At 39.3% G+C, this 27704-nt stretch overlaps 2 protein-coding genes across 4 annotated transcripts; one reads left to right on the top strand and one right to left on the bottom strand.

Moving 5' to 3' along the window:
* Positions 1-1248: 1248 nt before the first annotated feature.
* On the bottom strand, positions 1249-11247 carry LOC121525105 (transforming growth factor beta regulator 1-like). Of its 3 annotated transcripts, XM_041810903.1 has the most exons (6): positions 11174-11247; positions 6950-7191; positions 6703-6839; positions 4222-4317; positions 3480-3625; positions 1253-1564 (listed from the first exon to the last, which is right to left on the bottom strand). In XM_041810903.1, exons 1-5 carry the CDS (start codon positions 11185-11187, stop codon positions 3605-3607), a joined length of 510 nt encoding a protein of 169 aa, XP_041666837.1. In that variant the 5' UTR covers positions 11188-11247; the 3' UTR covers positions 1253-1564; positions 3480-3604. The 3 variants fall into 3 exon arrangements, 2 of the variants coding, with proteins under 2 accessions (XP_041666837.1, XP_041666847.1); XR_005993197.1 differs by lacking the exons at positions 6703-6839; positions 6950-7191; positions 11174-11247 and adding an exon at positions 5368-5440 and having other exon boundaries at positions 1249-1564; XM_041810913.1 differs by lacking the exons at positions 1253-1564; positions 3480-3625; positions 4222-4317 and adding an exon at positions 5444-5506.
* Positions 10726-26762, top strand: LOC121525102 (sialate O-acetylesterase-like). The gene is made up of 10 exons (XM_041810889.1): positions 10726-10998; positions 11265-11426; positions 13608-13762; positions 17149-17287; positions 17531-17699; positions 19967-20049; positions 20133-20266; positions 23856-24010; positions 25177-25363; positions 25508-26762. Exons 1-10 carry the CDS (start codon positions 10887-10889, stop codon positions 25772-25774), a joined length of 1563 nt encoding a protein of 520 aa, XP_041666823.1. The 5' UTR covers positions 10726-10886; the 3' UTR covers positions 25775-26762.
* The last annotated feature ends 942 nt before the right edge of the window (positions 26763-27704 follow it).

Raw genomic sequence — 27704 nt, 5'->3', positions numbered from 1 at the left:
CATTTTTTAATATTATAATCCTCTGAACGCCACATGCAGAGCTTGCAGAACTTTTATGAAGTGGTGACAAGTAAGCAGCCTGAGAGAACCATGGGGTGGGAAGGAGGATTGACACAACCCTAGTCAAGCTCTAGATGTCTTTGCATAGCACCAGGGGCATGGAAAAATAATGCTGAAAAAGTAAACTCCACACCTTTAGGGCAGAGTAAGGGGTGGATGTGGAGAGTAAGCATGGCCTAGGGCAGGGGTTCTCAACCTTTTCAGCTCACGACCCCCAAATAAAGGTGCCAGAGACCGGGGATCCCCTAAAAGTGGTTGAGGTATAGTTGAACACAAAATATACAATTAAATATCATTTTTAAATATTCGTTCTTTTTTGGAAGGCATCTGCTGACCCCCTCTCAGTGTCTCGCAGCCCCCACATTGAGAACCCCGGGCCTACCGTCAACCCAGGTAGCAGGGTTGTCACAAGCCCCTGGTCTTGTTGTGAATGTCCCAAGGGCTCAAAAACCACTGCCGGTGTCCAGGCGTAATACCAGGTGTGAAGAGAGAGGTCAGAGATGCCTTTGAGCTTGGCTGCTGAGCAGCATGTGTGTCGATGTGACGAGCTTAACTCTGGCCACCCCTGCCCACCTCTTTAGCCCCGGGTTGTGGTATGTCGTTCCTGTGATGAATCCTTAGCACCCTACATGCCTGAAACTAATGCACAGGACTGTACCAGACGTTTGTAGTTTCCCAGTGGAGACTCCACAGAAACTTGCATTATCAAATGTGACTTCAGAAGAAAAACATATGGAGGATGATCGGCATGGTCAGCCCTACTGTGGTATGTCTTAAGACAATATAATAACACTCCTGCTTGTTGAATTATGGCAGCAACATGTCTTCTGTCCATTTTTTCACTTTGGCTTGATGCACAGTTGTTAACGGCCATGTTTGTGAGCTGTAACATATCCAGTAGGTAAAGCTTTTTTGGTCTGCTTGCTCTCACTGTGGGAATTACATCCAATAAAGCCTAATCTGGAATTTTAAAAATCAGCTGTTGGATATAAGATTGTATATCAGGTAGACTCCAACTCCAACACAGCAGGATAACTGTATTGACACCACAAACTTAAGGATTATTTGTTCAAATAATCTGTTAGAGACTCAATGAAAGGACTCAGTTTTAAATCAAACATTAATGTTTATATGTAGAAAGTAAAAATGCATTTTTATACAGATATGTTGGGCTAATGTTGCTTTTGGCACAGAGTACAAAGCAAACTCAGCAACATCCAGTTTAAAAGCATCAATATTAAGCTGTAGCACATGTTCACACTAATGCTGTGATGCTTCCTGATGGTGACATGCAGTGAACAAAATTGATTCAACTTCCTGTAACAAAAACGGGAAATGAAAGACACTAAATCCTGTAAAAATGAATAAATATCAAAGGGTGTTGCCTTCATGTGATGTCTTAATTCAGCAGACTGTCAGGGGCTGAAATATGAAGCAGAGGGCTTCATGGTGGGGGACATGAGGTGATGCTGATGAGAGGAGCTAGGAGACTGCGCCATCTGTCCTGAGGAAGAACAAAAAGAAAGAACGGTCACTGTTGATGCTTTGACACAGCAGATCTAACAAAAATCTCAAACTATTGATAAAAAAACGTTTTTTTAACTTTAAAAGCCAGCACTTTGATACTGTGAGTACTGTAGGAGAGAACAGTTTTATTCTAAGATGATCTAACAGTTTGATGTTTAGTTAGCATTTCACTGCAGATGCATCGTGTAGCAGTTCCTGGGATGAGAAAGGTTATTATAACAAAATCCAGAGGGAAAAGTATGATTTAATGGCTCTTATTAACAGTTTTCAGTTGTATGTTTAGTGCGGTGCTAGGAGGGCAAAAGCGTTAACCAAACCAGTCCACTTCAAATCAGTTCAATTCAGCTTTATTTATATAGCACATTTAAAACAACCAGGGTTGACCAAAGCGCTTCACAGTATAAAAGCAAAACATAAAACACACAAACCAGTCTGATGGACAGAAAGTCAGAGAAGAAAGAAACGCTCAAAGTAAGGGCCCCCTGGGTGGCTCTCTCCTTCGGCTGATTTTTTATGTGCACATGTGCCCCTAAATATTTTTTACTGTTCGCACACACCTATTTTAGGCGCAAATGCGAGTGAAACACTCGCACTGTCGAGCCCTGTAGTGACAAAATAGAATGACCTTTTCTAATGCACAACACAGTGCAGCTTGGAAATTCAACAAAAAGCATGAAGAGACAGCGAGAAAGGGATCTCTATGTGGAGTTCCAGCACCATCTTTTTAGTTACTTTGAGCCCTTCTGCAGTACCAGGGTCAATATATCAATAACCAAAAACAGAGAAGTCTTGGCCAGAACTTCACTTTGGTGATGTTTACATACCGGTATATCTAGTCAAGAATCCCAGCAGTTACACAACAAGAACTTAGAAAGAGCTCATCAATATTCTAATGTTAACGCTAGGGTCTGCTGCAGATGGAAAGAAGTCTCTTTAAGTCAGGGGGGTCCAAACTTTGGGCTGTGGTCCATTTTTGATTGGCCAGCAGCAAATTCTAAACATTAAATGAAATATGGCCCCCATGTGAACATGAAGCTTGTGCTTGACTGTATCGTACTTCTTGGTTTCAGCACAAAGCAGTGCTATCATACTAATTCTGTAAACTAACAATTTGACAAAAAGAATTTATTGATTTGAGTTTTTTGTGACTAAATGAAGACAACATTGTAAATGGAAAACATTTGGCAACCAAAATAATAACAATAATTTGATTTAAAATGATAAAATCCTTACAATAATTTGCCTTGTCAGCCATTAACTAGCCACTCAACCATACACAATGACTAATCATACCTTAACCATCATAAGGTTGGTTTTTACTAACTGTACTATCCTCAAGGTGAAGCTTATGAAACCATCCTGATATATTTTTGTACGTGGAAAAAGTTTGTACAAACCTGCTTTAAGTTTTTCTTTATGTCTTAACCTGCAGACTGAAGACAGCTTCACACCTCAGCACAAACACTGACATCCATAAAATGTCCTAATTAGGAGAACTAAGACGATACAGAGAATAGAATCATTGCATACACATCCTCTGAAATATTTACTATGATTAAGAGGTAGTATTTTATTTGGACTTTACTTGATTTGTAAGATCTTCTTTTGCTTTTTCTAAATATCAGTAGTGTGCCCAGTTTTGGTATGTGGTAAGTGACCCTTTCTAATGTAAGGGATGGAAGTCAAAAATAGCAGAATTAACCACTTTTGGGTGCTTTACAGACCCTTTCTGTTGCTCTGGTATCAAAAAAGGTAGCAATTTCATTTATTTTTTACTATTATTGTAGCAATATTCCAGTATTGTTAATGTTAATCATCGGGATCCTGTAAATTTCAGACATAAAAATAAATGAGAATATCGCTTTTATGAATAATAGTAACATTTAACTAACCTGTTATGTGCTCAGTCTTGATGTTCTCATCAAAGCCTTGGTGTCTCTGGTAGGCTTCAAAGTTGACTGAAGCATCATCCTCTGATAGGCTGTGAGGAACCTGGCCATCTCCGGGGCGGCACACTTCAAAACGTATCCACCGGTAGCTAAAAAACAAAGGAGGAATTTAAAATACATTTAGAAATAATTAAAATCCCCAGTAAGCTCTGGTAAATGTTAATAATAAGTATAAACAATGAAAAATAATGATAATTTATTTTGAAAAGAAAAGAAAAGTTACTTATATGAAAAATAATTAAAAGTGCTCTATGTGTCGAGTTTCTTTGGGCTACATTGGTTAAATAATTTCTACTCCAATGCAGTCCAAACAACATGTATAGTCACTGTCCACTTCATTATGCATACCTGTTCAGCTGCTCATAAACACATATCTGATAAGCCAATCATATGGCCACAAATCAATGTAATCAAGCAGGTAGACATGATCAAGGCAATGGACTGAAGTTCAAACCGAGCACCAGAAAGGGGATTTAAATGACTTTTAATGTGCTGTGTTAGTTGGTGCCACACAGGCTGGTATGAGTATTTTGGAAACTGTTGCATCAGCATAGGGAAGAAGGACAAGCCATAGATGTTGGTGGTCTGTTGTCAATGCCAAATACTGACCCTACCATTCAGATGTTGTGGTAAGCAGACATTGAGACCTTTCAGACCAGATAACATTTTCCAATCTTCTTCTTACCAATGTTGGTGAGCCCATGTGATTTATAGCCTCAGTACTCTTGTTGTAGCTGGCAGTAGTGTCGCCCAGTGTTGTCTTCTGGTCCTGCAGCCTAAACTGTAAGAAAAAATTAGTTGAGCTTACTTAAAAAAATTATGGAAAGTCGTTGCCTCAAAAATAACAAGTAAACTACACTTGACTTTTGTGAGTTAAAAAAACTTGTTTGTTAGTAGTGTGCAGTACTTGTTCTACTTGAACTATTTAAGTATTCACTACTAGCTTAAAATCAATTATTTTAAGTTTTCACAACTGAGATTCAAACGTTAATTTAAGTTTGCAGGACTTAGCCTAAATCATCTACTTTGAGTGTGTAATACTTAACATTTTTAGTGCATTGTAAACACTGATAAGTTAAGAGCACTCAAAATATCTGACAAAACTGATTACCTTAGTACATCAGCTAGTACAAAAGTTTCATCATCATTTCACCTAAGGTGGACTATACTGTGCCACCATTTGCAACAATGACTGTTGGTGACCCACTTCATCAGTGACTGTGCCATTCAACATTCACTGATGCTGATAACAGTTTCAATACCCCCCTATGGGTGGGACATCTTTAATTGAGACAGCAACTTCACTCATGGTGCATTGCATTTATTTATCTTATTTCACCTTTTTTTAACCAGGAGAAAACCTCATTGAGATTAAAAATCTCTTTTTCAAAAGTGTCCTGGCAAAGACAGCTGCAGCAAACAGAGTGCATAAAGGTTTAGTGCCCAAAGGCATTCTGGGAAAACTGCAGATTTGCCACAACTCAAATAATATGAGTTATAACAAAAAATACTTAAATTGTTTGAGTACTGTTCACTTAAAACTGAAATAAGTTCTATCAGCTCATAAAAATCGAGTTCAAATCGCTGTTTTGGATTTTTAAGTTAACACAACTTAATTATACCCCCTTTTTACTTAATTTTTTTAAACTAAGTAAACTTAAGTAAATCAAGCCCTTTTGCTGTTATGGCCAAGAAGTACAATTAACTTGTTTATAATAAGTATTTAGAACAGGTTAAGAAGAACTGAGTAATTTCAACTCAATGTTTATGAGTAAAATGGATGTTGCTTTTTACAGTGTATCTGCCTCAAGGCTATTTGGGTTATAATTACCTTTCAATCAGCTCAAACCAGTCTGGATGCACATCAGTAAACCTCCTTTCTTCCCCATCCTGTTGCTCGCTTTGGACCTCAGCGGATCGCTTCACCATGTCAACATGCCTTCATGCACTGGTTGCTGCCAGGTGATTGGCTGATAAGATGTTTGCAGTAGAGCAAGAATATCAAATTAAGTGGTTGGTGAATGTAAATAGACTTTTCATTGCCGTACTTTATCACCTGACACTCTAGACTTTCTTATCTCTGAAGAAAAGTCTGAATCAGTTTGGTATCCTGGTTTCCATGTCCCCTTAAAATCAAATTCTCTAATTATGACATTAATGTTTCACATGTGGAGAACTGAATTGAAGTCTGTAATTATTGTGACTTACTGATCTGTTAAATTTCCTCACAGTCCCTGTCTGGGAGCCACTTTTTCCCAGAACCCATGTTTTTCTTCTTTCTTGTTTTTTTTTTTACTTTATTCCACTTAACAGTGAGTAGATCACACTGAAATTTCATTCTTTTTGCATCTCCTACTGCTGAAGTGAACAGCTGCAGTGTTACTTCTACTGATTTAAGTCACTTTAAATGTGGCATTGTTGTTGGTCCTGAAGGGCTGGTCTGACATTTACAACTGAGGGAGAGGAGCTTCTCTGAATGCAAAACATGTGAAACTTTAGCATGAGTTTAACAGCTGAAGATAAGAAAAATGCTTCCTGGTCTAAAGGAGTCTTGATTTCTGCCACAAAATTTAAACAAAAGGGCATGAGAAGCACAAAAGCATGGTTCATTCCTGCCATAAATTAAAAGTTAGGGCTGCTGGTGGGGGTGTAATGGTGTGTGGAATATTTTCTTGGCAATGTTTTGGCTCCTTAGTACAAACAGAGAGTTGTTTTAATGCCACAGTCTGCTTTAATATAGTTGCTGACCAGCATAATAAAGAGCTATGTCACAAAGCTGAAATCCTAAACTTGGGCTTGACATTAGTTTACTGCACTCCAATGGCCTCCACAATCATCAGATCTCAATGCAGTAGTTCAACTTTGGGATGTGGTGGAATGAGAGATTCACATCATGAATGTTCAGCTGACAAATCTGCAGCAGCTCGTGAAGCTATCATGTTGCTGTGGATCAAAATCTTTGAGGAATGTTTCTAGCACCTTGTTGAATCCATGCAGTGAAGAATTAAGGTAGTTCTGAAGGTAAACGGGGCTGCAACCCCTAACTAACAAGGTATATGTAATAAACTGCACAGTGAGTGTTTGATGCATGGATTATTCATAGCAAGAGGAGAGCCATGCTAACAGTTATCTAAGGGACTTTTCAGTGGTAAAGTCAGACACCGACCTCTCCCAGACTGTAGACGGTTAAACCCCCAAGCACGATGGGAAAGACAGGACGGCCACATGAGTCCAGAGGGATGGGCTGCACCAGCTTCCGAGAACCGTCTGCGAGCTTTCTCTTCTTTGACATCTTTTTTGGAACTGAGAAACACAAGAGAATAAAATAATGACCAAACTGTCAGCAAAAACAAATGTAAACCTGCAGAATTCTATCAGGTTTTATTATAAATCTTAAATTAAACAGCACTCACTTTCCTCTTTTCCATTTTCCCGGCCTCGCTCTTTCCTTTCCTTCTTTGGTTTTTTAAGAGGTCCCTCTTCCCCTGTTGAGCCCACTGATGCATGGTTGTGTCCCCCAGATTGGCCTGAACCCCCAGCAGGACCTGCACTTAATGCCACTGGTGGAACAGCAGGGTGAGAGCTTGTGCTGGGTGTTGGCAGTATCTCTCCTTCAGAGAAAGTCTGGTACTGCAGCAGTGACTTCAGTAAAAACCTGAAAATGAAATTAAATATGAGTGAATCTCTGAGTTCTGTTGTTTTCAACACCTGGCAAGACATGAAAGGCACAACAAAAGCACATCAAAATCCACCATGCACTTCCTGGCAACAAAAAAAGTCCCCATTTGGATTTAGCTAAGCATATTGTTCAAAGTCTTTCAATGGATCATTGCTGCAGTGATTCATGTTTCAGGTGGTAGCCAATTAACTCTAACTGCATATCAAATGGTCATGGAAAAGATGTGATTCTGTTTCATCAGGGTCAAACTATTATAGGCCTGCAGTGAGCAAAGACTAGAAGTACTGCCTTGCAGTTACCTGCTTCCAGTAGATAAACAAATGTAAGATAATGAGACAGAGTGATCAGTAAAGAAGAAGAGCTGGGAATGGTTTCTGTGGTGGTGTCATTGGTAGAAATCTTATTTCATCATTTCTTTTTTAAATAAACTTCAGATCACAGAGTTAGTTAGGTGTCCAGGGGTCAAATTGATGTGTAAATATAATGACCTTTGACCAGGGAAACCTTCAAGTCCAAGAGAAGCATTGTGCCAAATTTGACCAGAAAAAAAAAAAAAAACCCTCATTGCATTCCTAAAATTTTGGCCTCACAAGATCTGAGGTCATCATCCATTTTATATCCTGCTTATCCCATTGGGTCATGGGGGGTTGGAGGGTGTACCCTGGGTGTGCCAATGGCGAGAGGTGGGCTACACCCTGGATCAGACACCAGTTAATCGCAGGGCTGACATATAGAGACAGACAACCAGGCACACTTACATTCACTCTAGAGTCACCAGGACCCCACACATGCATGGGAAGAACATGCAAACTCCACACAGAAAGGCCCTGACTGGGAAATGAACCAGAAACCTTCTTGCTGTGAGGCAATAGTGCTAACCTCTGTGCTGCCATGCAGCCCTGATTTGACATCAAATAAGTCCAACACTTCTCCTTAATGCCTCACATAATTAAAAAACTCACAGAGAGCTCAGTGGACAAGTCAGAGGTTATCTGCATCTTGTAATATCTAATATTTATCTTTTTGTGTTCCCTTTCAACTCTTAAGATGTTCCCTTTGTTTATGGTGAAGTTTGTATCATAAACTTCAATCTACCTAAAGTTCCTTATTCTATCGCAGCATAAAAACAGGTCTTTATCCAACCAGGAAGTCAATGATAAAAAAATATTACCAAAAAAAAAGTTTTAAATGAAAGAAGCAGGATTTCAAAATGCAACCAAGGAGTAATTAAATGCAATTAACTGCATAAATATAGCATTAAAACTTTTCATTGTTTGACTAACCTGCTTTATCATCAAGTTAGAGTGGAAAATCCCTCAAAGACAGCACAGTTTCATGATTTGGTAAAAAAGTAGATTGAAGGCACTGGAGGAGGATTCCTCAGGTTTTAGATGTTCTGACTAAAGACTTTCTGTTCTGTGACTCTGGATTTGGTTTTCGTGGGATTGTAATTGTTCTGTTTTTTTATGTTATCTGTGCTTAGCCTGGAAAGTCTTATAAATGAAATCCACAATGAGCATTTCCTGGTTAAATAATTTCAAATAAATAATAAATATGGCTCTGATAAAAGTTTGGAAAGACAACTCCAAAAATAATGCCTAAAGCTCATTGTTAAAAACTGGAAGGAAAGTGGTAAAGGATTATTTTTAAGTGATTAATGATTGTCTTTGAAGAGCAAATAAACATTTGGTGTATTCTGTTTATGGGTGAAAGTAAGAGCAGTTCCACAGACACAATGCTACAAGAACTCAAAGGATTTAGATTGACAGTTTAAGAAAACTACTCATCTGTAAGGCTGATTTAAAAAGGCTTCAGTTTGCTAGGTCCGTTAAAGATTGGATGCTGGAGTCATGAAAAGGATCATGTGATCTTATGAGTCCAGATTTACCCTGTTTTCAAGGGGATGGCCATATCAGGGTGAGAACAGGGGTAGAGGAAGTGATGCCGCAGTCATTCCTTGTAGTGCCTACCAGACTAGCCTGTGGGGGCAGTGTTAGGATCTGGGGTTGATTCAGTTAGTCAGGTTGAGGTTCAGCGATGTTATGTTTCCACAAATGATCTGAAGCTTGTGCTGGTGCTGGTAATAAATGACTGATGCAAAAAAAACTGAAGACAATCTAAGAACAATGACAGATCTAACACTAAAACTGCTGAATGACAAATGAAGTTTTCTGAAAACAACAAGTGCAGCAAATTATAGGAATTATCAAAGAAACAAACAGGAGGATTACTTCTCATTTTCTGCAACACATCTCTAAGAGTCTTATCAACATTTAACAGGCAGGAGCTATGAGCATGATCACAATGTTGATTAAATCATTTTAATAACTGACTGGTTTGTAGCTTTACAATTGCAGCTCAGAAAAAAAATCCACAATATTGTAGATTTATTACACAAAGAGAATATTTCAAGCCTCTTTGTTTTAATCTTGATGATTACGGCTTACAGCTCACAAAAACAAGCATTAAAAATACTAGAATATGTCAAAAGACTAATCACAAAAAGGATTTGTAACACAGAATACTTGGCATTGTGAAAAAGTATTTTCCATTTACGCACTCAACACCTTTTGGGTCTCTAAATCATCATTAAAAACAACAATGTTAAGTTATGAGTTTAAATTATACAAGGCTTTCCCTCATTAAAAAAAAACAAACATACATACATGTATGTATGTTTTTGTATGTATATTTGAAACAAAAAAATGTAACTGTTTATTTTATCTGTCAACGGACCATCTAATTTAGCTTGACACTTGAATGTTTGCATGATGTTGAGAGCATAAAAAAGACTGATCAAACTGGTATTTTGATATATTTCAGGTTAAAGGAATATTGCACCGTCTGTGAATTGAAACTTGCAGCATGCCATATTGTAATATAATCTAATTTGCAATTAATTGCCCAGCCCTAACATCTATAGCCAATATTTACAGCTGATGTATTTGTCGTAGACATGAGCAGAAATGTTGAAATAAGGTCTTTGGTAAACACAAACTGAGGAGATTTCTGGATTTTTATTCCATGAGAATTAAATCCAACTGAAAGGTCCTGAGCCCTCTGCTCTTATTGACTTAACTGACTGCTCCTGGAAAGTGATTGCGTGCAAGACGCTGCAAGGACTTGAAGTGGTAGAAACAGGAATGGGACAGCCCTTCGTTTTTTTTTTTTTTGTTTTTTTTTGACAGTCAGCATCTTGCAGAGCTTAAAACAAAGATAAAAAAAAGTGTGTCTCACCTACAGACCTGTTTTCTCAGTGGATGAAGGCTGTTTTATATAATATACTTACAGGAAAAATAATTCTTTTTTGCAACATCTACCCCTTTTTGCACCGTTGACTTAAATAGGTCCGAGATGTCTGAGGTTTGAGATTAAACAAACAGCGGGGAAACCATGCTCATTTTATTTTATGAATGATTTAATTGTGGATATACCGCAGACGTTGATTTAAAAGTTAATAACTTTTCTCAACTTTAACCCCTCTCCAAAATGGCGCCCGTGCTTCCGTGATCGACCAAAGCATTCATCAGGCGACATCTGCGTGTACAAAAGCTATGTCTTGCCGTCAAGCGTCAACAGGAACAATTAGATTTCGGCTCAGCAGCTGGGCAGAATAACAGAGAGTGTTTACTTCAACCTGCTTTCACATTTAGCATGTCAGCTACACTGATATGACTTGTTCTGACGGAGCTGCTCAACGATTTAGTTACGTTTTTCATTTCCTTCTCATGGCTGTACCTCTGTTAGTGCTTTTCCTGCTTTTAGCTTCTTATCACGAGACTGGTGAGTAAAGCCTAATGTGTTATTATTAAAGTGGGTCATTACTATGGTCTCTGACGGTGTCAGTCCAGATGAGGGCTGACTATTTAACTGTTATGTTTGTATCTGTCACAAAAGCCATTTCAATTCCGGACGATTCTGGTACATGCTCATAAAGTTTGTATGCAGTATTCCTCACCTTGTATTCCACATTCAGTTTTGTAATTTAAACAAAAATAGTGTTTTATATAGGTTGAACTGCTAAAAAACCCAAACATTTGTGTTCCTAGATGGTACCCTGCGCTTTGCCTCCTATTATGGAGATCACATGGTGCTGCAGAAGGCTCCAGAGAGGGCGGTGCTGTGGGGCTACGGACCTGAAGATGCCCAGGTCACCGTCTTCTTGTCAGGACCAACAAAACAGAAAGCCTCATCTGTCTCTGTGACAGAAGGTCAGTACAGACTGTTGTTGTCACGTGGAAACTTCCTGCTTTCAACCACAGGGGAGCCAAACTCAAAGCTTTTGTTGTGTAACCTTTCTAACCCTCAGCTTGGTGTTACCTATAAGACATGAATGGTAAGAAGTTTGTCCTGATTTGACAAATATCTCTAGGACTATAGAGAATGTTTGAATTCTAATACTTTATTTATCCTCCTGAGACCCTGCATGTACATATGGGGACATTACATTTTGGCTTTTCCTACAACACAGAGCTAAATTCAGCTATTAACATTTTTGAGCTAATTGTCTGGAATTTCCAGGGAACTTAAGTAATTTTCTTGGAATCATGGGGAAATTTTATTTTAAATTTTCAGGAAATTTGCATTAAATATAGGGGGGCATGTTTGTATATTTTGGGGTGTTTGAGGGGGTTTCTTTGAAAGTCTGAGATATTTTCATTGGAATCTGGGGAATATATTTGTAAATTTGGGGGGAATTTAATTGGAAATCTTGGGGAAATTTCCTTCAAACTGTTCCTGAATTTTCTTTGAAATTTGAGCAATTTTTTGGGATGTTTGGGGGAATTTGTTATGATTTCTTGTCAATTTTTGGGAAAATTTAATGGTAAATTGGTTATTAATCTTTGAGTGGAACTCATCTCCTTTAAATTTTCAGAATTTTTATGAAATTTTGGTGGACATGTTTATATGTTTTTATATCTTGGGGGAATGTCCTTCAAATTTTTTTTTAAATTTTCATTAAAATTTAAGTTTTGTTTTTTTTTTGTCTATTTAGATATTTAGAGAAATTTGTTTAAAAATTTTCAACAATTTTCCATGGATTTTGGGGGAAATGTGTTTGTTATTTTTTGAGAATTAGGTTTTAAAGTTTAGGGTGGAATTTGCTTTCAAATTTCCACTGATTTCATACACAGAGGGACATGTCTGTTTATTCTGGGGTTTTGATTTTAAGGACTTGCTTTAAAATTCTGAGGTACTTGTATGAGAATTTTGGAAAATCGAGGATGAATTTCCTTAAATTGTTTTTTAATTTTCACTGGAATATTACAGATTTTTTTTTATGTTTGGGGGAATTTGTTTGAAAATATTCACAATTCTATGTGGATTTTGGTAAACGTATTTTTTTTTTTTTTCAGGATTTGGTCATAAATCTTTGGGCGGAAATGGCTTTTAAATTTTCAGGAATTTTCATGAAATTTTGGGTGTTCTATTTCAGGAAGTTCCTTTGAAATTCAGAGGTACTTTCATTGGAATTCTGTGAATGAATTTGTAATTTTTCAGGTGACTGTAGTTGGGGGAATCCGCCCCCCCCCCCAAAAAAAAAAGAAAAAAAAAAATACAGAATTGTACTTGAAATTTTGGGGATTTTTCAGGGGGGGAGGGTTTATCAAAAATTTTTAAACATTCCCCAATTTCCATGGTTATTGGGGTAAAATTGGGAATACATTTGTATTTTTCACACTCACAGAAATATTTATGCCTAATTCTTAAGATTTAAATATTTCAATTGCATATAAAATTTCCATCCATTTGAATTACTTAGGTTTAACATAAACAGGCCAATAAACTTTCTAGTGCATCTCAAAATATTAGAATATCATGAAAAAGTTCAATATTTTTTGTCACTTGTTTCTGAAAGTGAAACCCATATATAGACTTGTTACACATAGAGTGAAGTATTTCAAGCCTTTATTTCTTGAAATGTTGATAATTATGGCTTATAGATAAGAAAACCCAAAAGTCAGTGTCTCAAAAAATTACAATATTCCATAAGATCAATAAAAAAGGATATTTTGAACAGAAATGTCAGGTTTCTGAAAAGTATGTTCATTTCTATGCCTTCAATAATTGGTTGGGCCTTCTTTTGCATGAATTACTGCATCAATGCGGCGTGGCATGGAGGCGATCAGCCTGTGGCACTGCTCGGGTGTAATGGAAGCACCTGATGTTTGGGATCATGAGCAGATCCTTTCTATCTTCAAACTTTAGCCATTCCATCACTTTGGTAAAGGTTCATCTTTGTCTCATCAGTATCGTCTGGTGTAGCCTCTGCTGAAGCATCTTTAATCTTAGTTTCTCAATGCCTACAAGTTTTTAGTAAAACATTTAATTCATAACCCAGTGTCCCAAATTCCTATGTCCCTAAAGCCACTGAATTACTGTTTTCACAGGTATCTGGAAAGTCACCTTCGACCCTGTTGAAGCTGGTGGTCCCTACAATGTGACCGCAGCCATAGATGGCAGTACAGCCACGCTCACAGATGTGCTGTTTGGAGATATTTGGCTGTGTGGAGGGCAGAGCAACATGTACTTTTTTGTATCGCAGGTGAGCTGTCTGTCTTTCCTATGAACTTATTCTTCTGTTACACTGTAGCATTTCTTTGGAGAAACTCTCTTCATTTGTACATAATGCTTTTATTTTGAAAAGCTACTGGCATGCTTCCACTATACACTGAATCCAGTCACTTGTAGGAAAGGTTTATTGAGGTAAAACTTAGGAGGAATGACATAGCTTTGACAGCAGGAAGACAAAGCCAACATGCAGCAAACTCATGTCTGGTATGAAAGCTTTGATGGTAACAGCTGCGAGCAGCACAACATACTGCCAGTCTGAACAACTGGTTACTGCATAGCAACGGTCAGGAGTGCTGCGGTTAGATGACGCCACAGTACCAGCGTGGACCAAAATATGGCAGCCTCGTGATGACTTTATAAACTCAAATTACTCAAAATGCAGATATCTAGTTAGTTTTTTAGTTCAGTATACATATAAGAGACACAAATATCTATCCAACAAGATAAACTTGTCTGATCATGCAGGGTTCCTTTTAAAGTGACTGATCTAATTCAACAGCCAATATATAAAAGATAAAATAAACTTTAGTACAATAATAAAAACATGAAAAGATACAATAGAATAACATGATTACAGAAATATTTAGGAATCAGTAAACTGAAATCAGTAAAGGTCAGATAATGTAAAACAAAGATGCTGATTAAAGTTAAAAGCCAGTTTAAAAGATAATCTTTAGTTTACTTTAAAAACACTCTCTTTGGTGTCCAGAGGCAGTGAGTCCCAAAGTTTAGCTCTCTCTCCCTGATGCTGGTGTGGGTCAAGAGGAATATTAAAAAGAGAAAGATTTAAGGACCTGAAAGATCTGATAGCGACATAAACAACAATCAGTGATATATGGAGACAAGCAGTGTAAAGATTTAAAAACACTAAACATAGCAAGTTTGAATCTTTTAAGGCTGGCCACACACTAGACGATTTTTCAACCTGAAATGATTTTAAAACCGTGAGAGACCACAGACTTCAGGACAATTTCCAAAGATTTTTCATCTTTAATCCTCTGAACGTACACACTAGACGACTCAGCCAGATTGTCAGATCAGTGGAGACCACACACCTGCCGACCTGCCTACGACCTTGCATGATCACGTGACTTAAGGAAAAAAAACAAACAAACAAAAAAAACACGGATGTCTGTCGATACTGTCTTGCTGTTTCTCCACAACAGGCTGTCCTGGCATGTGTTACAGGTGCGGCAACAATCATAGAACAAGGGAAAGACTCAGGATGAAATCCTGACTGGATTGTGTTTATGGTTGTGAGCGGGGAAAGTGCGTATGATCCATCTGGTGACGCTACCCGGTGTGCTTGCTCTCATTGGTTGTTGTGGGTACTCCGTCAGCGGATATTTACGATTCAGGGTCTGGGAGGCTACGATGCAATTTGGAGCAGTAAATTAATTGTGTTGACACCACAGACATGCAGACTACTCTGACAAATAATCGTTTGCGATGAGGCTTCAGTCGGTATACGCTCCCACAATCATCAGGGGGGTCAAATCTTGCCTAAAATCGGGCTTAAAATCCTGTAGTGTGTGGCCGGCCTAAATTGACTTATTTATAAGTAGGTTATAAAGTACAGTTGAAACCAGAAGTTTACATACACTATAAAAAAAGGCACATAAACTTTTTTTTCTCACCATCTAACATTAAATCAGATTAAACTTTTGGTCAATTAGGATTCCCAAAATTATTTCTGTTTGCTAAATGCCAGAATAATGAGAAAAGGATTTTTTTAGACAATTTTTATTACTTTTTTCAAAGTCAGAAGTTTACATACACTAAGATTACTATGCCTTTAAACTATTTGGGAAAGCCCAGATGATGATGTCATGTCTTTGGAAGCCTCTGATAGGTTTATTGACAACATTTGAGTTAATTAGACGCACACCTGTAGATGTATTTTAAGGCACACCTGAAACACAATAGTTCTTCGTGTAACATCATGGGAAAATCAAAAGAAATCAGCCAAGATATCAGGAAGAGAACTGTGGACTTGCACAAGTCAGGTTCATCCTTGGGTGCAATTTCCAGATGCCTGAAGGTGCCACGTTCATCTGTTCAAACAATTATACGCAAGTATAAACACCATGGGAATGTCCAGCCATCATACCGCTCAGGAAGGAGACGGGTTCTGTGTCCCAGAGATGAACGTGCTTTGGTCCGAAAAGTGCATCTCAACCCAAAAACAAAAGCAAAAGACCTTGTGAAGATGCTGGCTGAAGCTGGTGAGAGTGTGGAAAGGCCACTCTCCCAGGAAGACTGTTATTACTCCAAAACAAACATAAAAAGCCTACAGTTTGCAAATGCACACAGGGACAAAGACCTTAGTTTTTGGAGACATGTTCTGTGGTCTGATGTATGTTAAAATTGAACTTTTGGCCATAATGACCATCGTTACATTTGGAGAAAAAGGGAAAGCTTGCAAGCCTGAGAACACCATCCCAACTGTGAAACATGGGGTGGCAGCATCATGTTGTGGGGTTGTTTTTTTGGCTTCCAGGAACAAAATAGATGGCATCATGAGGAAAGAACATTATGTGGAAATACTGAAGCAACATCTCAAGACATCAGCCAGGAAGTTAAAGCTTGGGCACAAATGGGTTTTCCAAATGGACAATGACCCTAAGCATACTGCCAAACTGGTTACAAAGTGGCTTAAGGATAACAAAGTCAGTGTTTTGAAGTGGTCATCACAAAGCCCTGATCTCAATCTCATTGAAAATTTATGGGCAGAGCTGAAAAGGCATGTGCGAGCAAGGCGGCCTACAAACCTGGCTCAGTTACACCAGTTCTGCCAGGAGGAATGGGCCAAAATTCCTGCAAACTATTGTGAGAAGCTTGTGGAAGCATATCTAAAATGTTTGACCCAAGTCATACAGTTTAAAGGCAATGCTACCAAATACTAATGAAATGTATGTAAACTTCTGACTTTCAAGAGAATAATAAAAAATTGTCTAAAAATGATCTCACTCATTATTCTGGCATTTAGCAAATAGAAATAATTTTGGTAATCCTAATTGACAAAAAACATGAAAAGTTTAATCTGATTTAATGTTAGATGGTGAGAAAAAAAAGTTTGTGCCTTTTTATATAGTGTATGTAAACTTCTGGTTTCAACTGTAGGTTAGCCTATAGAAGAAGCACCTCATGAGTCCAGACAGAACCTTTATTAACCAAGGTTCAATTTCAGCCTAGACCCTTTGGTTGTATTTCATCCCCTCTGTCTCATCTTCTCTTTTTGTCCATCTCTTTTTTTCTATTAAACGTGTTAGACTAAAATAATCTGTTTTTGGTCTCTTTGTATGTCTTTTCATATCCTGTTGCTTACGATTCCTTTTTATTTTGATTCTCTGTCAGATTTTCAATGCATCAGAGGAACTGGCCCACGTAGAGGAGTTCCCCCATGTGAGGGTTTTTATGGCCGCCTTGAACCAGAGTAAAACCGAGCTCTCTGATTTGAATGGCGTGGAGATTCCCTGGTCTTTGCCTACAAAAAGTATGTCAAGGCATTCATTATTTGCTCATGATTTTTTCAAGCCTTGTTTTCAGCTTGGTTTGGGGTATTATACTACAGATTCATTCAAAGAACTAAAAGCGTATTTTTTCCTTAAAAACTTCTGTTAGCTACAGCACAAATCAGTGCAGTGCTGTATTTTATTGTCAGTGTTATTTAAAAAAGAACACGTCAATCTTTGCATTATTTGCTCACGAATGCCCTTCTTCCGACTTGCATTTCCAGGAACAGTGGCTAATTTCTCTGCAGTCTGCTGGCTCTTTGGACGTATCATGAACAAGAACCTGAAGTACCCCATCGGGCTGGTAGAGTCCTGTTGGGGGGGCACGCCTGTTGAGGCCTGGTCATCTTCAGGGGCTCTGCAGAAGTGTGGACTGGAAGGATCTGAGGACGGGTAAGAAATAACATAAGCAAAGCTGACCTGCAACCTGCTCTGCATGTTGAACCATTTTTGATGCATGTGTAAATCAAAATTTTAGACACATTTGTCAGACAGTTTAAAGAGTAACTAAACCCAAAGCACTTTCTATAGTTGGAAACCTGCATATACGAGTATTTAGTGGTACTGTTAAGTAGATGGAGTACAAATTTTGAATTAAGCATGCAGTTTCTACATTTTGTGTCAGAAATATGCATATTGACTGCCCTCTTCAGGTTAAACCCTGGCAACTCAGTTTAATTTTTTATTGGCTGATGTGGAGGCAGGTGGCCTTCAGTGTCAGGCTTCATCACTACAGAGCTAAACCGTGTCCGCCCTCTTTTTCCATGATCCTCAACTTAGTAACATCGACTCAGGGGTGGAAAGTAACTAATGACATTTACTCAGATTACTGTAATTGAGTAGGTTTTTTTTTTCCATATACTTGTACATTTTTGAGTACATTTTTAAACCAGTGCTTTTACTTCTACTTAAGTAAGTTTTAACCAGAGTTACTGTACTTTTACGTGAGTAATATACTCTTGAACTTTTTCCCCCTCTGTTGACTACTTCAGCACATAGCAGGATAATGATTCCACATCTCATGGTTAAGCATTTCAGAGTTGAATTTAACTCTAAAGTGTAATTTTTACTCCATTCTTAGTGAAAAGGTCTTCATTGTTGGAGTTTTTTGAATTATTGATCTACCCAGAGTGATTTCAAATCTGTGGGGATGAATGGGCAGAGTTGCCCATCACGCCCTGTGTTAGTGTGTTTAGATGTGTATTTATTTGTTTAGATGATTGTTGGATGTTGCCTGTTGGACAGTGATCCCTGCTGGGGTTCTTTTGGTCATGTTTTTGATGAGTCGTTGTGGTCTTTGTTGTTAGACACATTTGCACCATGAGTGAAGTTATCCACTGAGTTACAGTTCCCACCTACTAATGGAGACAGTGTGCTCTTTTAGTACGCATTTCCTTGCTATGAGGTTGACTTTCTGCTAGGGATAAACGATTTTGGCAAATAATTCAATTGCAATTTTTTCCCCCAGTATTGATTGCAATTTGATACGTGATTATTCCTTTTTTATTCCTGAACAAGGGCTGAACAATTCTTTAAAAATATCAAATTCTGATAATTTGGACTCATGTTGCAAATTGGATATAAATTACTGCATTGAGGGTTTCTTTTGTCTTTTTCACATTTAATAAGAAAAAAGTAGAAAAATTAAGAATATAGGATTTTTTGTCCTATTATTATTCTAAAAGAGACTATTCTAAAAAAATGGCACTTGATTGATTGCATGATATGACATGCATAACATCTCTGCTGCAAAAAAAAAGTTTAAAACTGGTATTTCAACACAAATTTTACGTCAAAGAAATATTGCACCTTCTGCGATATGAAAATTGCTGCAGGCCATACTGCGATTTAATCTAATTTTGGATTAATTTCGCAGCCTCACTCTCTACTTTGTTCTTGTCAGAGGAGACCCACCTTACCACAGATTTTCAAGAGTTACTTTAGCTCTGTCATACTGTAAAATTTTTAACACTTTCAAAAGTGTAGTTTGACTAAATTTAGGGTGGATCAATACACACAAAAGACATTGTAAAAGTGTTAAATGTAACTGTACCTATATGAGTTTAACTGACACTGTCAATTTAGTTGTTTATTTTACTTCATTACAGAGGTGTGGCTTAACCTGAACAACCTGGTTGGAGATCTATTCTCTTGTACTTCTTGCCAATAAGTAAAGTACTTTTGCGTAAGTAAAATTTTAGCTAGAGTAACTGTACTTTTACTCGAGTACAGTGGCTGTGTACTTTTTCCACCTCTGCATCCAGTAGCTTAAGTTTGCTGGTAACAGCAGGCTCATCCGGAGACATCACTTTGACACTCAACGATTGTGGGTAGTGTAGTGCTTTTTACAAGATTTCAAATAAATCAGGCTTCCCAAAAAGAAAGTTGCTAACATTCAAATTTTTGTCAGGACCATTTGTCATTGATATATTATGACGGACTCTGACACTGACGTTACTAATCAAGTCCACAAAAGCAGGATTACCTGTGCGATGTTGGAAGTATATGCACCTCACATGAAACTCTGTGGTTTAGTTACTCTTCAATATCTTCTGTGCCTTCTGTGTCTGTTGTTCCGAACAGTTCAGTGTAATAACCAAGAAGAAAAAACTTCCATTAACATCACACTTGCTACTTTTTAAACATTAATTCCTCATCAGTCCATTAGGAAATTCTGTGTTGTGGAATTCAATGATTCATCCACTGCTTAACATGACCATTAAAGGAGCCCTCTGGTACCAAGGTAAGACTACCTGCTCAGGTAGTAGATGATAAGTAGAGCCACATGTGCATCATTCATCTTAAAATGACTTTTCCCACCTGAAGGTGAAAGGAATGCAGAATACCATCAAGACAAGTACAACTGTACCTTCCCTGCCATGATCGATGACTGGAGGATGAAGTTTCACCAAGGCTCAGGGGGGCAGACTGCCATGGACTTCCCCTTTGGATTTGTTCAGGTGTGTGGAAATTTACAGTTTTTGTATATGAGCAAATTAATGAGACTTGTGAAAAATGAAAAAATAAGAAGTAAACTTCTGACATAGGCGATGCCTAGAGGGGGCTGTGTATTTGGCAGGCAGGCATCAGAACCTTTAAATTGCCAGTGCATCAGTTAATCCAGTGGTTGTCAACTTGTGGTTTAGACCCAAGAGTGGGTTGAGAATTTGTTCCTGGAAAAATAAACTGTGGTATTTCAAAACCCTAAGCAGACTTACAACCATGTATGTTATTTCACTTAGCTCCCTGTAACAGGTAAATTATGTTTTTCTTGAGATCTCAACTTTTTTTAGCTTGTTATCTTTCTGTATGATACTGGGATAATTTTCCAAGATCTCCAGAAAAGTACCTAAATGTATCATTATAGGGCTCTGAGTAAAATCTAAAGATAAAGTATTTAGAATTTTTTAACCAAATATCCGTATTAATTTAAAAAGCAACCATTCCTATGTTCATATTATTTTGTTTTAGGTTTTACAGTATCTCATATATTTCCAGAAGCTTTTAAAGCCAGAGAAATTCTTAATTATTATTACTGTAACAGAACATGCCTTGTTATGGAGGCTGCCACAGGTTGTGAGTTCATCTGCCAAACTCACTTCTGTAATATTGAACCCCCTCCACTTGGCATTTTTTGGGAGTTAAGACCAATCCTTCTCAATACAACTTCATGTTTTGACTTGAGGACTCATAAGGTGTATTTACTAAACAGTGAACTAATGTTTTGATTTCATTCATGAAGTTCTCATAACTCAAAACTTCTTAATTCCACATGCAAATCAAGACAGACAGACACAGACATGCTGCTAATTAAAGTGGTTAGAGGAGGGAGAGATTCACTTCATAAAGTATGCTTTATGTTCATGCTCAGCTGCTCAGCAGCTGAGATTGAAGAGACTCTGCAGACAACAACTGTTGGCTGGGTTCTTCACCATTTAAAGCTTTATGGGAGAGTGGAAAAGAGAAAGCCACTGTTGAAGAAAACTCATATTAAATCTTAACTAGATTTTGCCAGTAGGGTTGTGGGAGACTCCATGGTCTTTAAGTGGAACAGGCTGATGATCTGCCTGCTGGGCATCGCTGCCTGACGCACCTCGACCGGTGCCTTGTGCAGGTGTAAACACCTATGGGTCGAAAAGGGTCATCAGCTGGGGACCTCTGGTCATTGATGTTTCGCTCCTTTAACCCCAGTACATCTCACGGAGGTGGAGTGATGACAGGGGTATTTCCCTGCCACCCCCTGCTGATGCCCTAGGTGTTATTTGGCCCCCAACTCCTATGCTTCTTCCTTAGCCACAGCCAGAAACTGCCTCTTTCTGCTTCTTCTGCCAGCTCTTTAATGGCTTTGCAAAGCCCCACTCCACTGCATCCCAAGTCGCAGAGGAGTCGAGCAGTTGAGGAACCTACAAAGCCCCTACACCCCACTTCGACAGGGCATGTGATGGTTCTCCAGCCAGCCTCCCTGCACTCTGCCGCCAGGCCCGCGTACTTGGAGAGCTTCCGCTCATGGGCAGCCTCCAGCCCCTCCTCCCATGGAACAGTGAGCTCCACGAGCAGGACTGTTTTGCAAGCTTTGGACCACAGTATTAGGACTGGCTGGAGCGATGATAGGTGATCTCCCTCGGGAACTGTAGTTGTTTTCCGCGGTCGACCCTCATGGTCCACTGGCTGTCGGATGAGAGGATTTTTGCTGTGACTCTCTGGCGGGGGGGGGTTGATGTTTTCTCCAGCCCTTATAAACTGGATGGGCTGTCTCGCTGGGGCAGGGGTCTGCAGTTGGCCTCCTGTCTGCAGGACTCTGCCACCTCTGCCAGTTTTTTCAGTACGAGATCGTATTGCCACCTTTAGCGGCCCTGGGACGGAGCTGTCTTGCAGCCTGACAGGATGTGCTGAAGGTTTGCATTGGTGGTATTGCAAAGGGGTCAGGTTTCTTTAGCACCAAACCATTGGTGGAGGTTTCGAGGACAAGTAGGGTGTCATATGTTTACCTGATCAGGAAGCTGAGCCTGGCTTGGGGGATCCTCCACAGATCAGACCATGACAGGGGCCTGTCCGTGACTCCTTCCCAAGTTGTCCAACCTTCTTGCCGGCTCTGAGATACCGCCTTGATGTTGAGGCATTCCTGTTCGCTTCTTGCCACCACCATGGCTTTCTTCTCTCTCTTGGAGGCCTTTGACCAGAACAGGGGTGTCTCGCCCCTCCCTTGGCCTGCTCGCCCATCCTGGACTCTGCCGATTACCTCGCGGTGCTTCAGCCTGTCAATTGCCATGTTGACCTCTTCCTGGCCAGTGGATTCCCTCAGCTCCAGCACCCTCCGGGCCTTCTCTTGCTTGAAGCCCAAGCTGATCGATTGCAGTGGTAGGTGTAGTGTGTTTCTGCCAAAGAGACCTACTTCTGAGAGGCATCTCGGTAGCCCCAGCCATTTCCTGATGAACAAGTTTGCTGGCCCGTCCATCTTGCTCACCACTGAGGAGGGGATCTGGCTCATTTTCAGAGGCCACATCATCTGGTGGTACAGTACGGCCTGGTAACACCATACTTTGTACTTGCTGGGGAGCTGGCTAATGAGACTAAAATGGTGCTTTGTTGACACCAGACAAACTCTTTGTTTGGCAGACACCAAATACTGCACGTCACCACAAACACACCATCCCCACTGTGATGCCCAGTGGTGGCAGCATCACGCTGTGGGGATACATCTCGGCAGCCAGCCCTGGAAGGCTTGTAAAGGTAGAGGGTAAAACGATTTTGGCAACATATTGAAAAATCCATCAGGATATTCTTTTTCAGTCTGCAAGAGATCTATGGCTTGGGAGAAAAATGTATTTTTCCAGCAAGACAATGACCCAAAGCATGCAGCAAAAGCTACACAGAAATGGCCTAAAGCAAACATGGAGCGGGAAGTCAAAGCCCAGACCTTAGTCCAATAGAGAATTTGTAGCTGGACTTGCAAAGGACAGTTCCTGATCCCTGTGCATTCTGACCAATCTTGAGCAGTTTTGCAAACAAGAATGAAGTAAAATTGCAGTGTCCAGATGTGCAAGCCTGATTGAGACTCTATCAAATATTGACTTTAAAGGGGTTAAATATTTATGCAGTCACTTATTTTATGTTACATATTTTATTTAATGGACACTAATTTGTAGAAATCTGTTTTCACTTTGATTTAGAGTTTTTTTTTTCTCCAAAAGGCCCAAATATATAGACCATCATTGATTAATAAAATCAATAAAAGACAAAGAAAAGCATCAGATACTTTTGTTAGGCACTGTACTGTGTATTCAGTTCATGCATCCACATCTTCCAGGGTTTCTGTTATAACCTGATCTTAAAATGGTTTTGTAATGTAAATTGTTTTGTCTTATCTTTTTGTTCATGTTTTCTTCTGAGGTCCAGACTGAAACTTTATCTGCTAAATTCATTTGAGTGGAGGAGAACTTTTGGAAAGTTGGGTCACAATTTCACATTGATGAGTTGCTGGTGGGTCCTCTTGAAGGTTAGACCAGTTGAGAAGCACTGCTGTAATCCATGCCTTTCACGTCTTTTCAGTTGTCTACATACAAAAAACACTCCACTGATGACGGCTTTTCAAACATCCGCTGGCACCAGACAGCAGACTATGGTTATGTTCCTAATGCACGGATGAAGAAAATCTTTATGGCGGTGGCTATGGATTTACCAGATGAAACCTCGCCCTACGGCACGTAAGTTCTGTGTTTAAAGGGGGCATATTTTACACCTTTAAGGCAAGTTTATATTGGTGTCAGAGGTCCCCCAAAACATGACTGTGGTTACTGTTGCTTAAAAAACACCCCAGTATTGGATTTCTGTATGTCTAAAAAAAAAAAAACCCTCTGTTTCAGCCCTTCTCAGTTCGAGCTGTTTCTGTGTCTGTGGCTTTAAATGTTCATGAACTGTCTGACTCCGCCCCTCTCAGGAAATGGATGTGGCTTAATGGATGTGGCTCTCCCGGTACTTTCCTCAGCTTGCAGCTTTGAGGAAGATCAGAAGAGGAGGGCAGAGCTTTCTTCCAAGCGGGGAGGGCCAACTGAACCTGGGGATAATGCAAACTCCCCACATGACATCATGAGGGGAAAATCTGTGAATGGCTTGTTTTAGTGCACATTTTCTGAAAGGTGGAGAAAGAGGGGGCGGATTTTTGTGGTACTTGAGGGGATTGTGGACAGGCTGGTAGCACGCAGTTTTTTTAGAAAATTATAAGGAGCTTTGACCCTATGTGGATAGAAACAGTTATTTAACTATCCCCTCACTGATCACTTCATTGGGTACACCTGTCAACTGCACATGTCAAATGTTATCAAGGCATGATTAAGATTATTTAATTTCAAGGTGACATGGGCACCAGGACACCAGTAACAACAAACTTTGCACAAATGTGTGCTCTGACTGTAGGGTGAGAAAAAAGGGATCTGCATTTAGTTTTGAAATGTGTGGGGCAAACTTGATAGATTTTTAGGAACTAAAGACTGAGAGGAAACAGATTCTGGAATGAGCAAGAAAATAAAGGAAGTAAGACATTTGGATTAGATCTTCCTGCATGGTCTGCAGGGGTCAGCGCTGTTGCCTCATAGCAAGGACATTCCTGGTTCAAATCTGGTTGGACAGGGCCTTTCTGCATGAAATTTGCATGTTCACCTGCTGCATGCATGGATTCCCAGGTTTCCTCCCACAGACCAAAAAGGTGCTAACGAGATTAATTGGAGACTCTTAACTGACCATGTCTAGCAAATGAATACTCATTGAGGCATAAGAAAACCAAGTTTTATGTATTTTTAACTTTTAAACTATCTGGACCTGTAAAATGGCTTATTAATAATGTTTGTGATGTTTTTTTGTTTGTTTTTTTCAGAATCCATCCCAGAGACAAACTAGATGTATCCTTCAGACTGACATTAGGAGCTAGAGCAGTGGCTTATAATGAGGAGGATGTGCCCTTCCTCGGACCTTTCCCAAAAAGTATCATGTCCAATAAAAAGTATGTCAACGTGACCTATGACCAGACCGTGTCTGTTAAACCAGCTGAGGACATCTTTGAGGTAAGGCTGGCAAGGTTACTGTCTAAGGTTACTATTTGCCCATTAAACTTTCACATTTGCTCTTACAGCATCTCATTTTTTGCAACAAAGTAAGTAAGCTCAACATGTGATTTTTTTTTTCCTCTTGCCTGTTTGTACCTCAAGATCTGTTGCTCTGGGAGTCGTGAACCATGTGGACCAAAGTCTCAGTGGGTTCCAGCTTCCATCATGCACTGGGATCAAACCACTGTCCAGTTACTTGCCAACTTGTGTAAGGATCCTGATGAGGTTGCTGGCCTCCGGTATGCATGGAGGGACTGGCCCTGTGACTTTAAAGCTTGTCCAATCTACAGTAGCGATAGAATTTTACCTGCACCCCCTTTCATTGCTAGCCGCTTTCCAGAAAAAGGAAAAATCTGGATAAACTACTAAAGGCCATTTGAACACCAAGTCCGTAAATGTTAGCTGATTCTTTTGGATTTGTAATCTAATTAAAAATGGCAGAGCCATTCATTTATTTAGGATATTTTCACAAACTGAAAAATGGAGGACATTTTTTCAATTTTGTCTCTTTTTTTAAATGGCAGAGCACAAACTTAGTGGGGGGCTTGAATGTTTTACCTGTTTATTGATTTTATAAGTCAATCATAGTCAATATGATTTGGCTTTTTTGAGAAAAAAGTACAAAAAAACTCTTTTGTGTCCAAGTGAAAACATATTTCTACAGAGTAATGTCAAATAAAAATATGCAATTTAAAATAAGTAACTGCATAAATATTCACTCCCTTCAGGTCAGTATTTACCGTACTTTTGCAACAATCACAGCACTGAGTCTGTGTGGATTTCAGTCTCCTCTTTGCAAACCTGCTCAATCTCTGTCAGGTTGCACAGGGATCAGGCATGAGCAGTTCTTTTCAAGTCCAGCCAATTCTCTTTTAGACTGAGGTCTGGGCTTTGACTTGTCTGCCCCAGATACAACCTGCTGCCGGGAACCATTTCTGTGAAGGTTTGGCTGTATGCTTCAGGTCATTAGCTTGCTGGAGAAATAAATCTTCTCCCAAGCAATAATTCTCGTGCAGACTTTAAACATGGTCCTTCAGGATTTTTACTCTATTTTGAAGCATTTATTTTACCCTCTACCGTTACAAGCCTTCCAGGGCTGGCTGCTGAGAAGCATCCCTACAGCATGATGCTGCCACCACCCTGCTTTGCAGTGGGGATAGTGTGTTTGAAGTGGTGTGCAGTGTCGCTTAAACATAGCGTCAAAAAGCACCATCTTGGACTCATTAGGCCAAGGAACTTTCTTCCACTTGACTATGGAGTCTCCCACATACCTTTGGTGAAAGCTAGTCCAGATTGAATCTGAGTTTTCTTCAGCAGTGGCTACCTCTTTGCCACTCTCCCATAAAGCTTTGACTGGTGAAGAACCCAGCCAACAGTTGTTGTCTGCAGAGTCTCTCCCATCTCAGCTGCTGAAGCTTGTGATTCCTTCAGAGTAGTCGTAAGTGTCTTGGTGGCCTCTTTCACTAGTCTCCTTACTGCACGGTCACTCGGATGTGATGTCAGCCTAATCTAGGTAGACTGACACATTCACACATGGATCCCTTCCATTTCTTGATGATGGATTTAACTGAACTGTGGGGATGTTCAGTGCCTTAGAAATATTTTTGTATCAATCCCCTGACTTATACTTTTCAATAACCTTTTCTCTGATTTGCACAGTGTTCTTTTGACTTCATGGGGTAATGGTAGCCAGGAATACTGATTAACCAGTGACTAGACCTTCCAGACACAGGTGTCTTTTTAGTACAATCACTTGAGGCACATTCACTGCACTCAGGTGATTCCATTCCACTAACTGTGAGACTACTAGCACTGGTTGGCTGGACCTCTGTTGCAATAGGTCAGTCACTCTAAAGGAGGTGAATATTTATGCAATCACTTATCACCTTAAATATTTTTTGACATATCTTTGTAGAAATCACTTTTCACTTTGACATTAATTTTTGTAATATTTTTGTGTCAGCCAACTCATATTGACCATGATTGATTTATAAAATCAATGAGAGGGTAAAACATTCAAGGGTTCAATACTTTTTATGGGTGCTGTATGACGTTCCATGGTTGATAACCACATAGTTAATGGGCAAAGGACGGTGTTTAAAGTGAAGTTTCAATGCAAGCGAGAGAGAGAAAGGGAGCTGCAGCCGCTGCTCTGAATTGTCTGTCACCTGTTTCAATGATTTGAACAATGCAGGAAAAAAAGAACAAAGATAGAAACAGACAGCTTTGGAGTCAGTGCGCAAACATGATTAACACAACATAGCACTGTGTTTTTTGATTCGCATGCAACAAAATTGCA

The sequence above is a fragment of the Cheilinus undulatus genome, linkage group 2, assembly GCF_018320785.1.
Source record: "Cheilinus undulatus linkage group 2, ASM1832078v1, whole genome shotgun sequence".
NCBI classification, from domain to species: Eukaryota; Metazoa; Chordata; class Actinopteri; order Labriformes; family Labridae; genus Cheilinus; species Cheilinus undulatus.
This window is presented reverse-complemented; position numbering and strand designations above follow the sequence as displayed.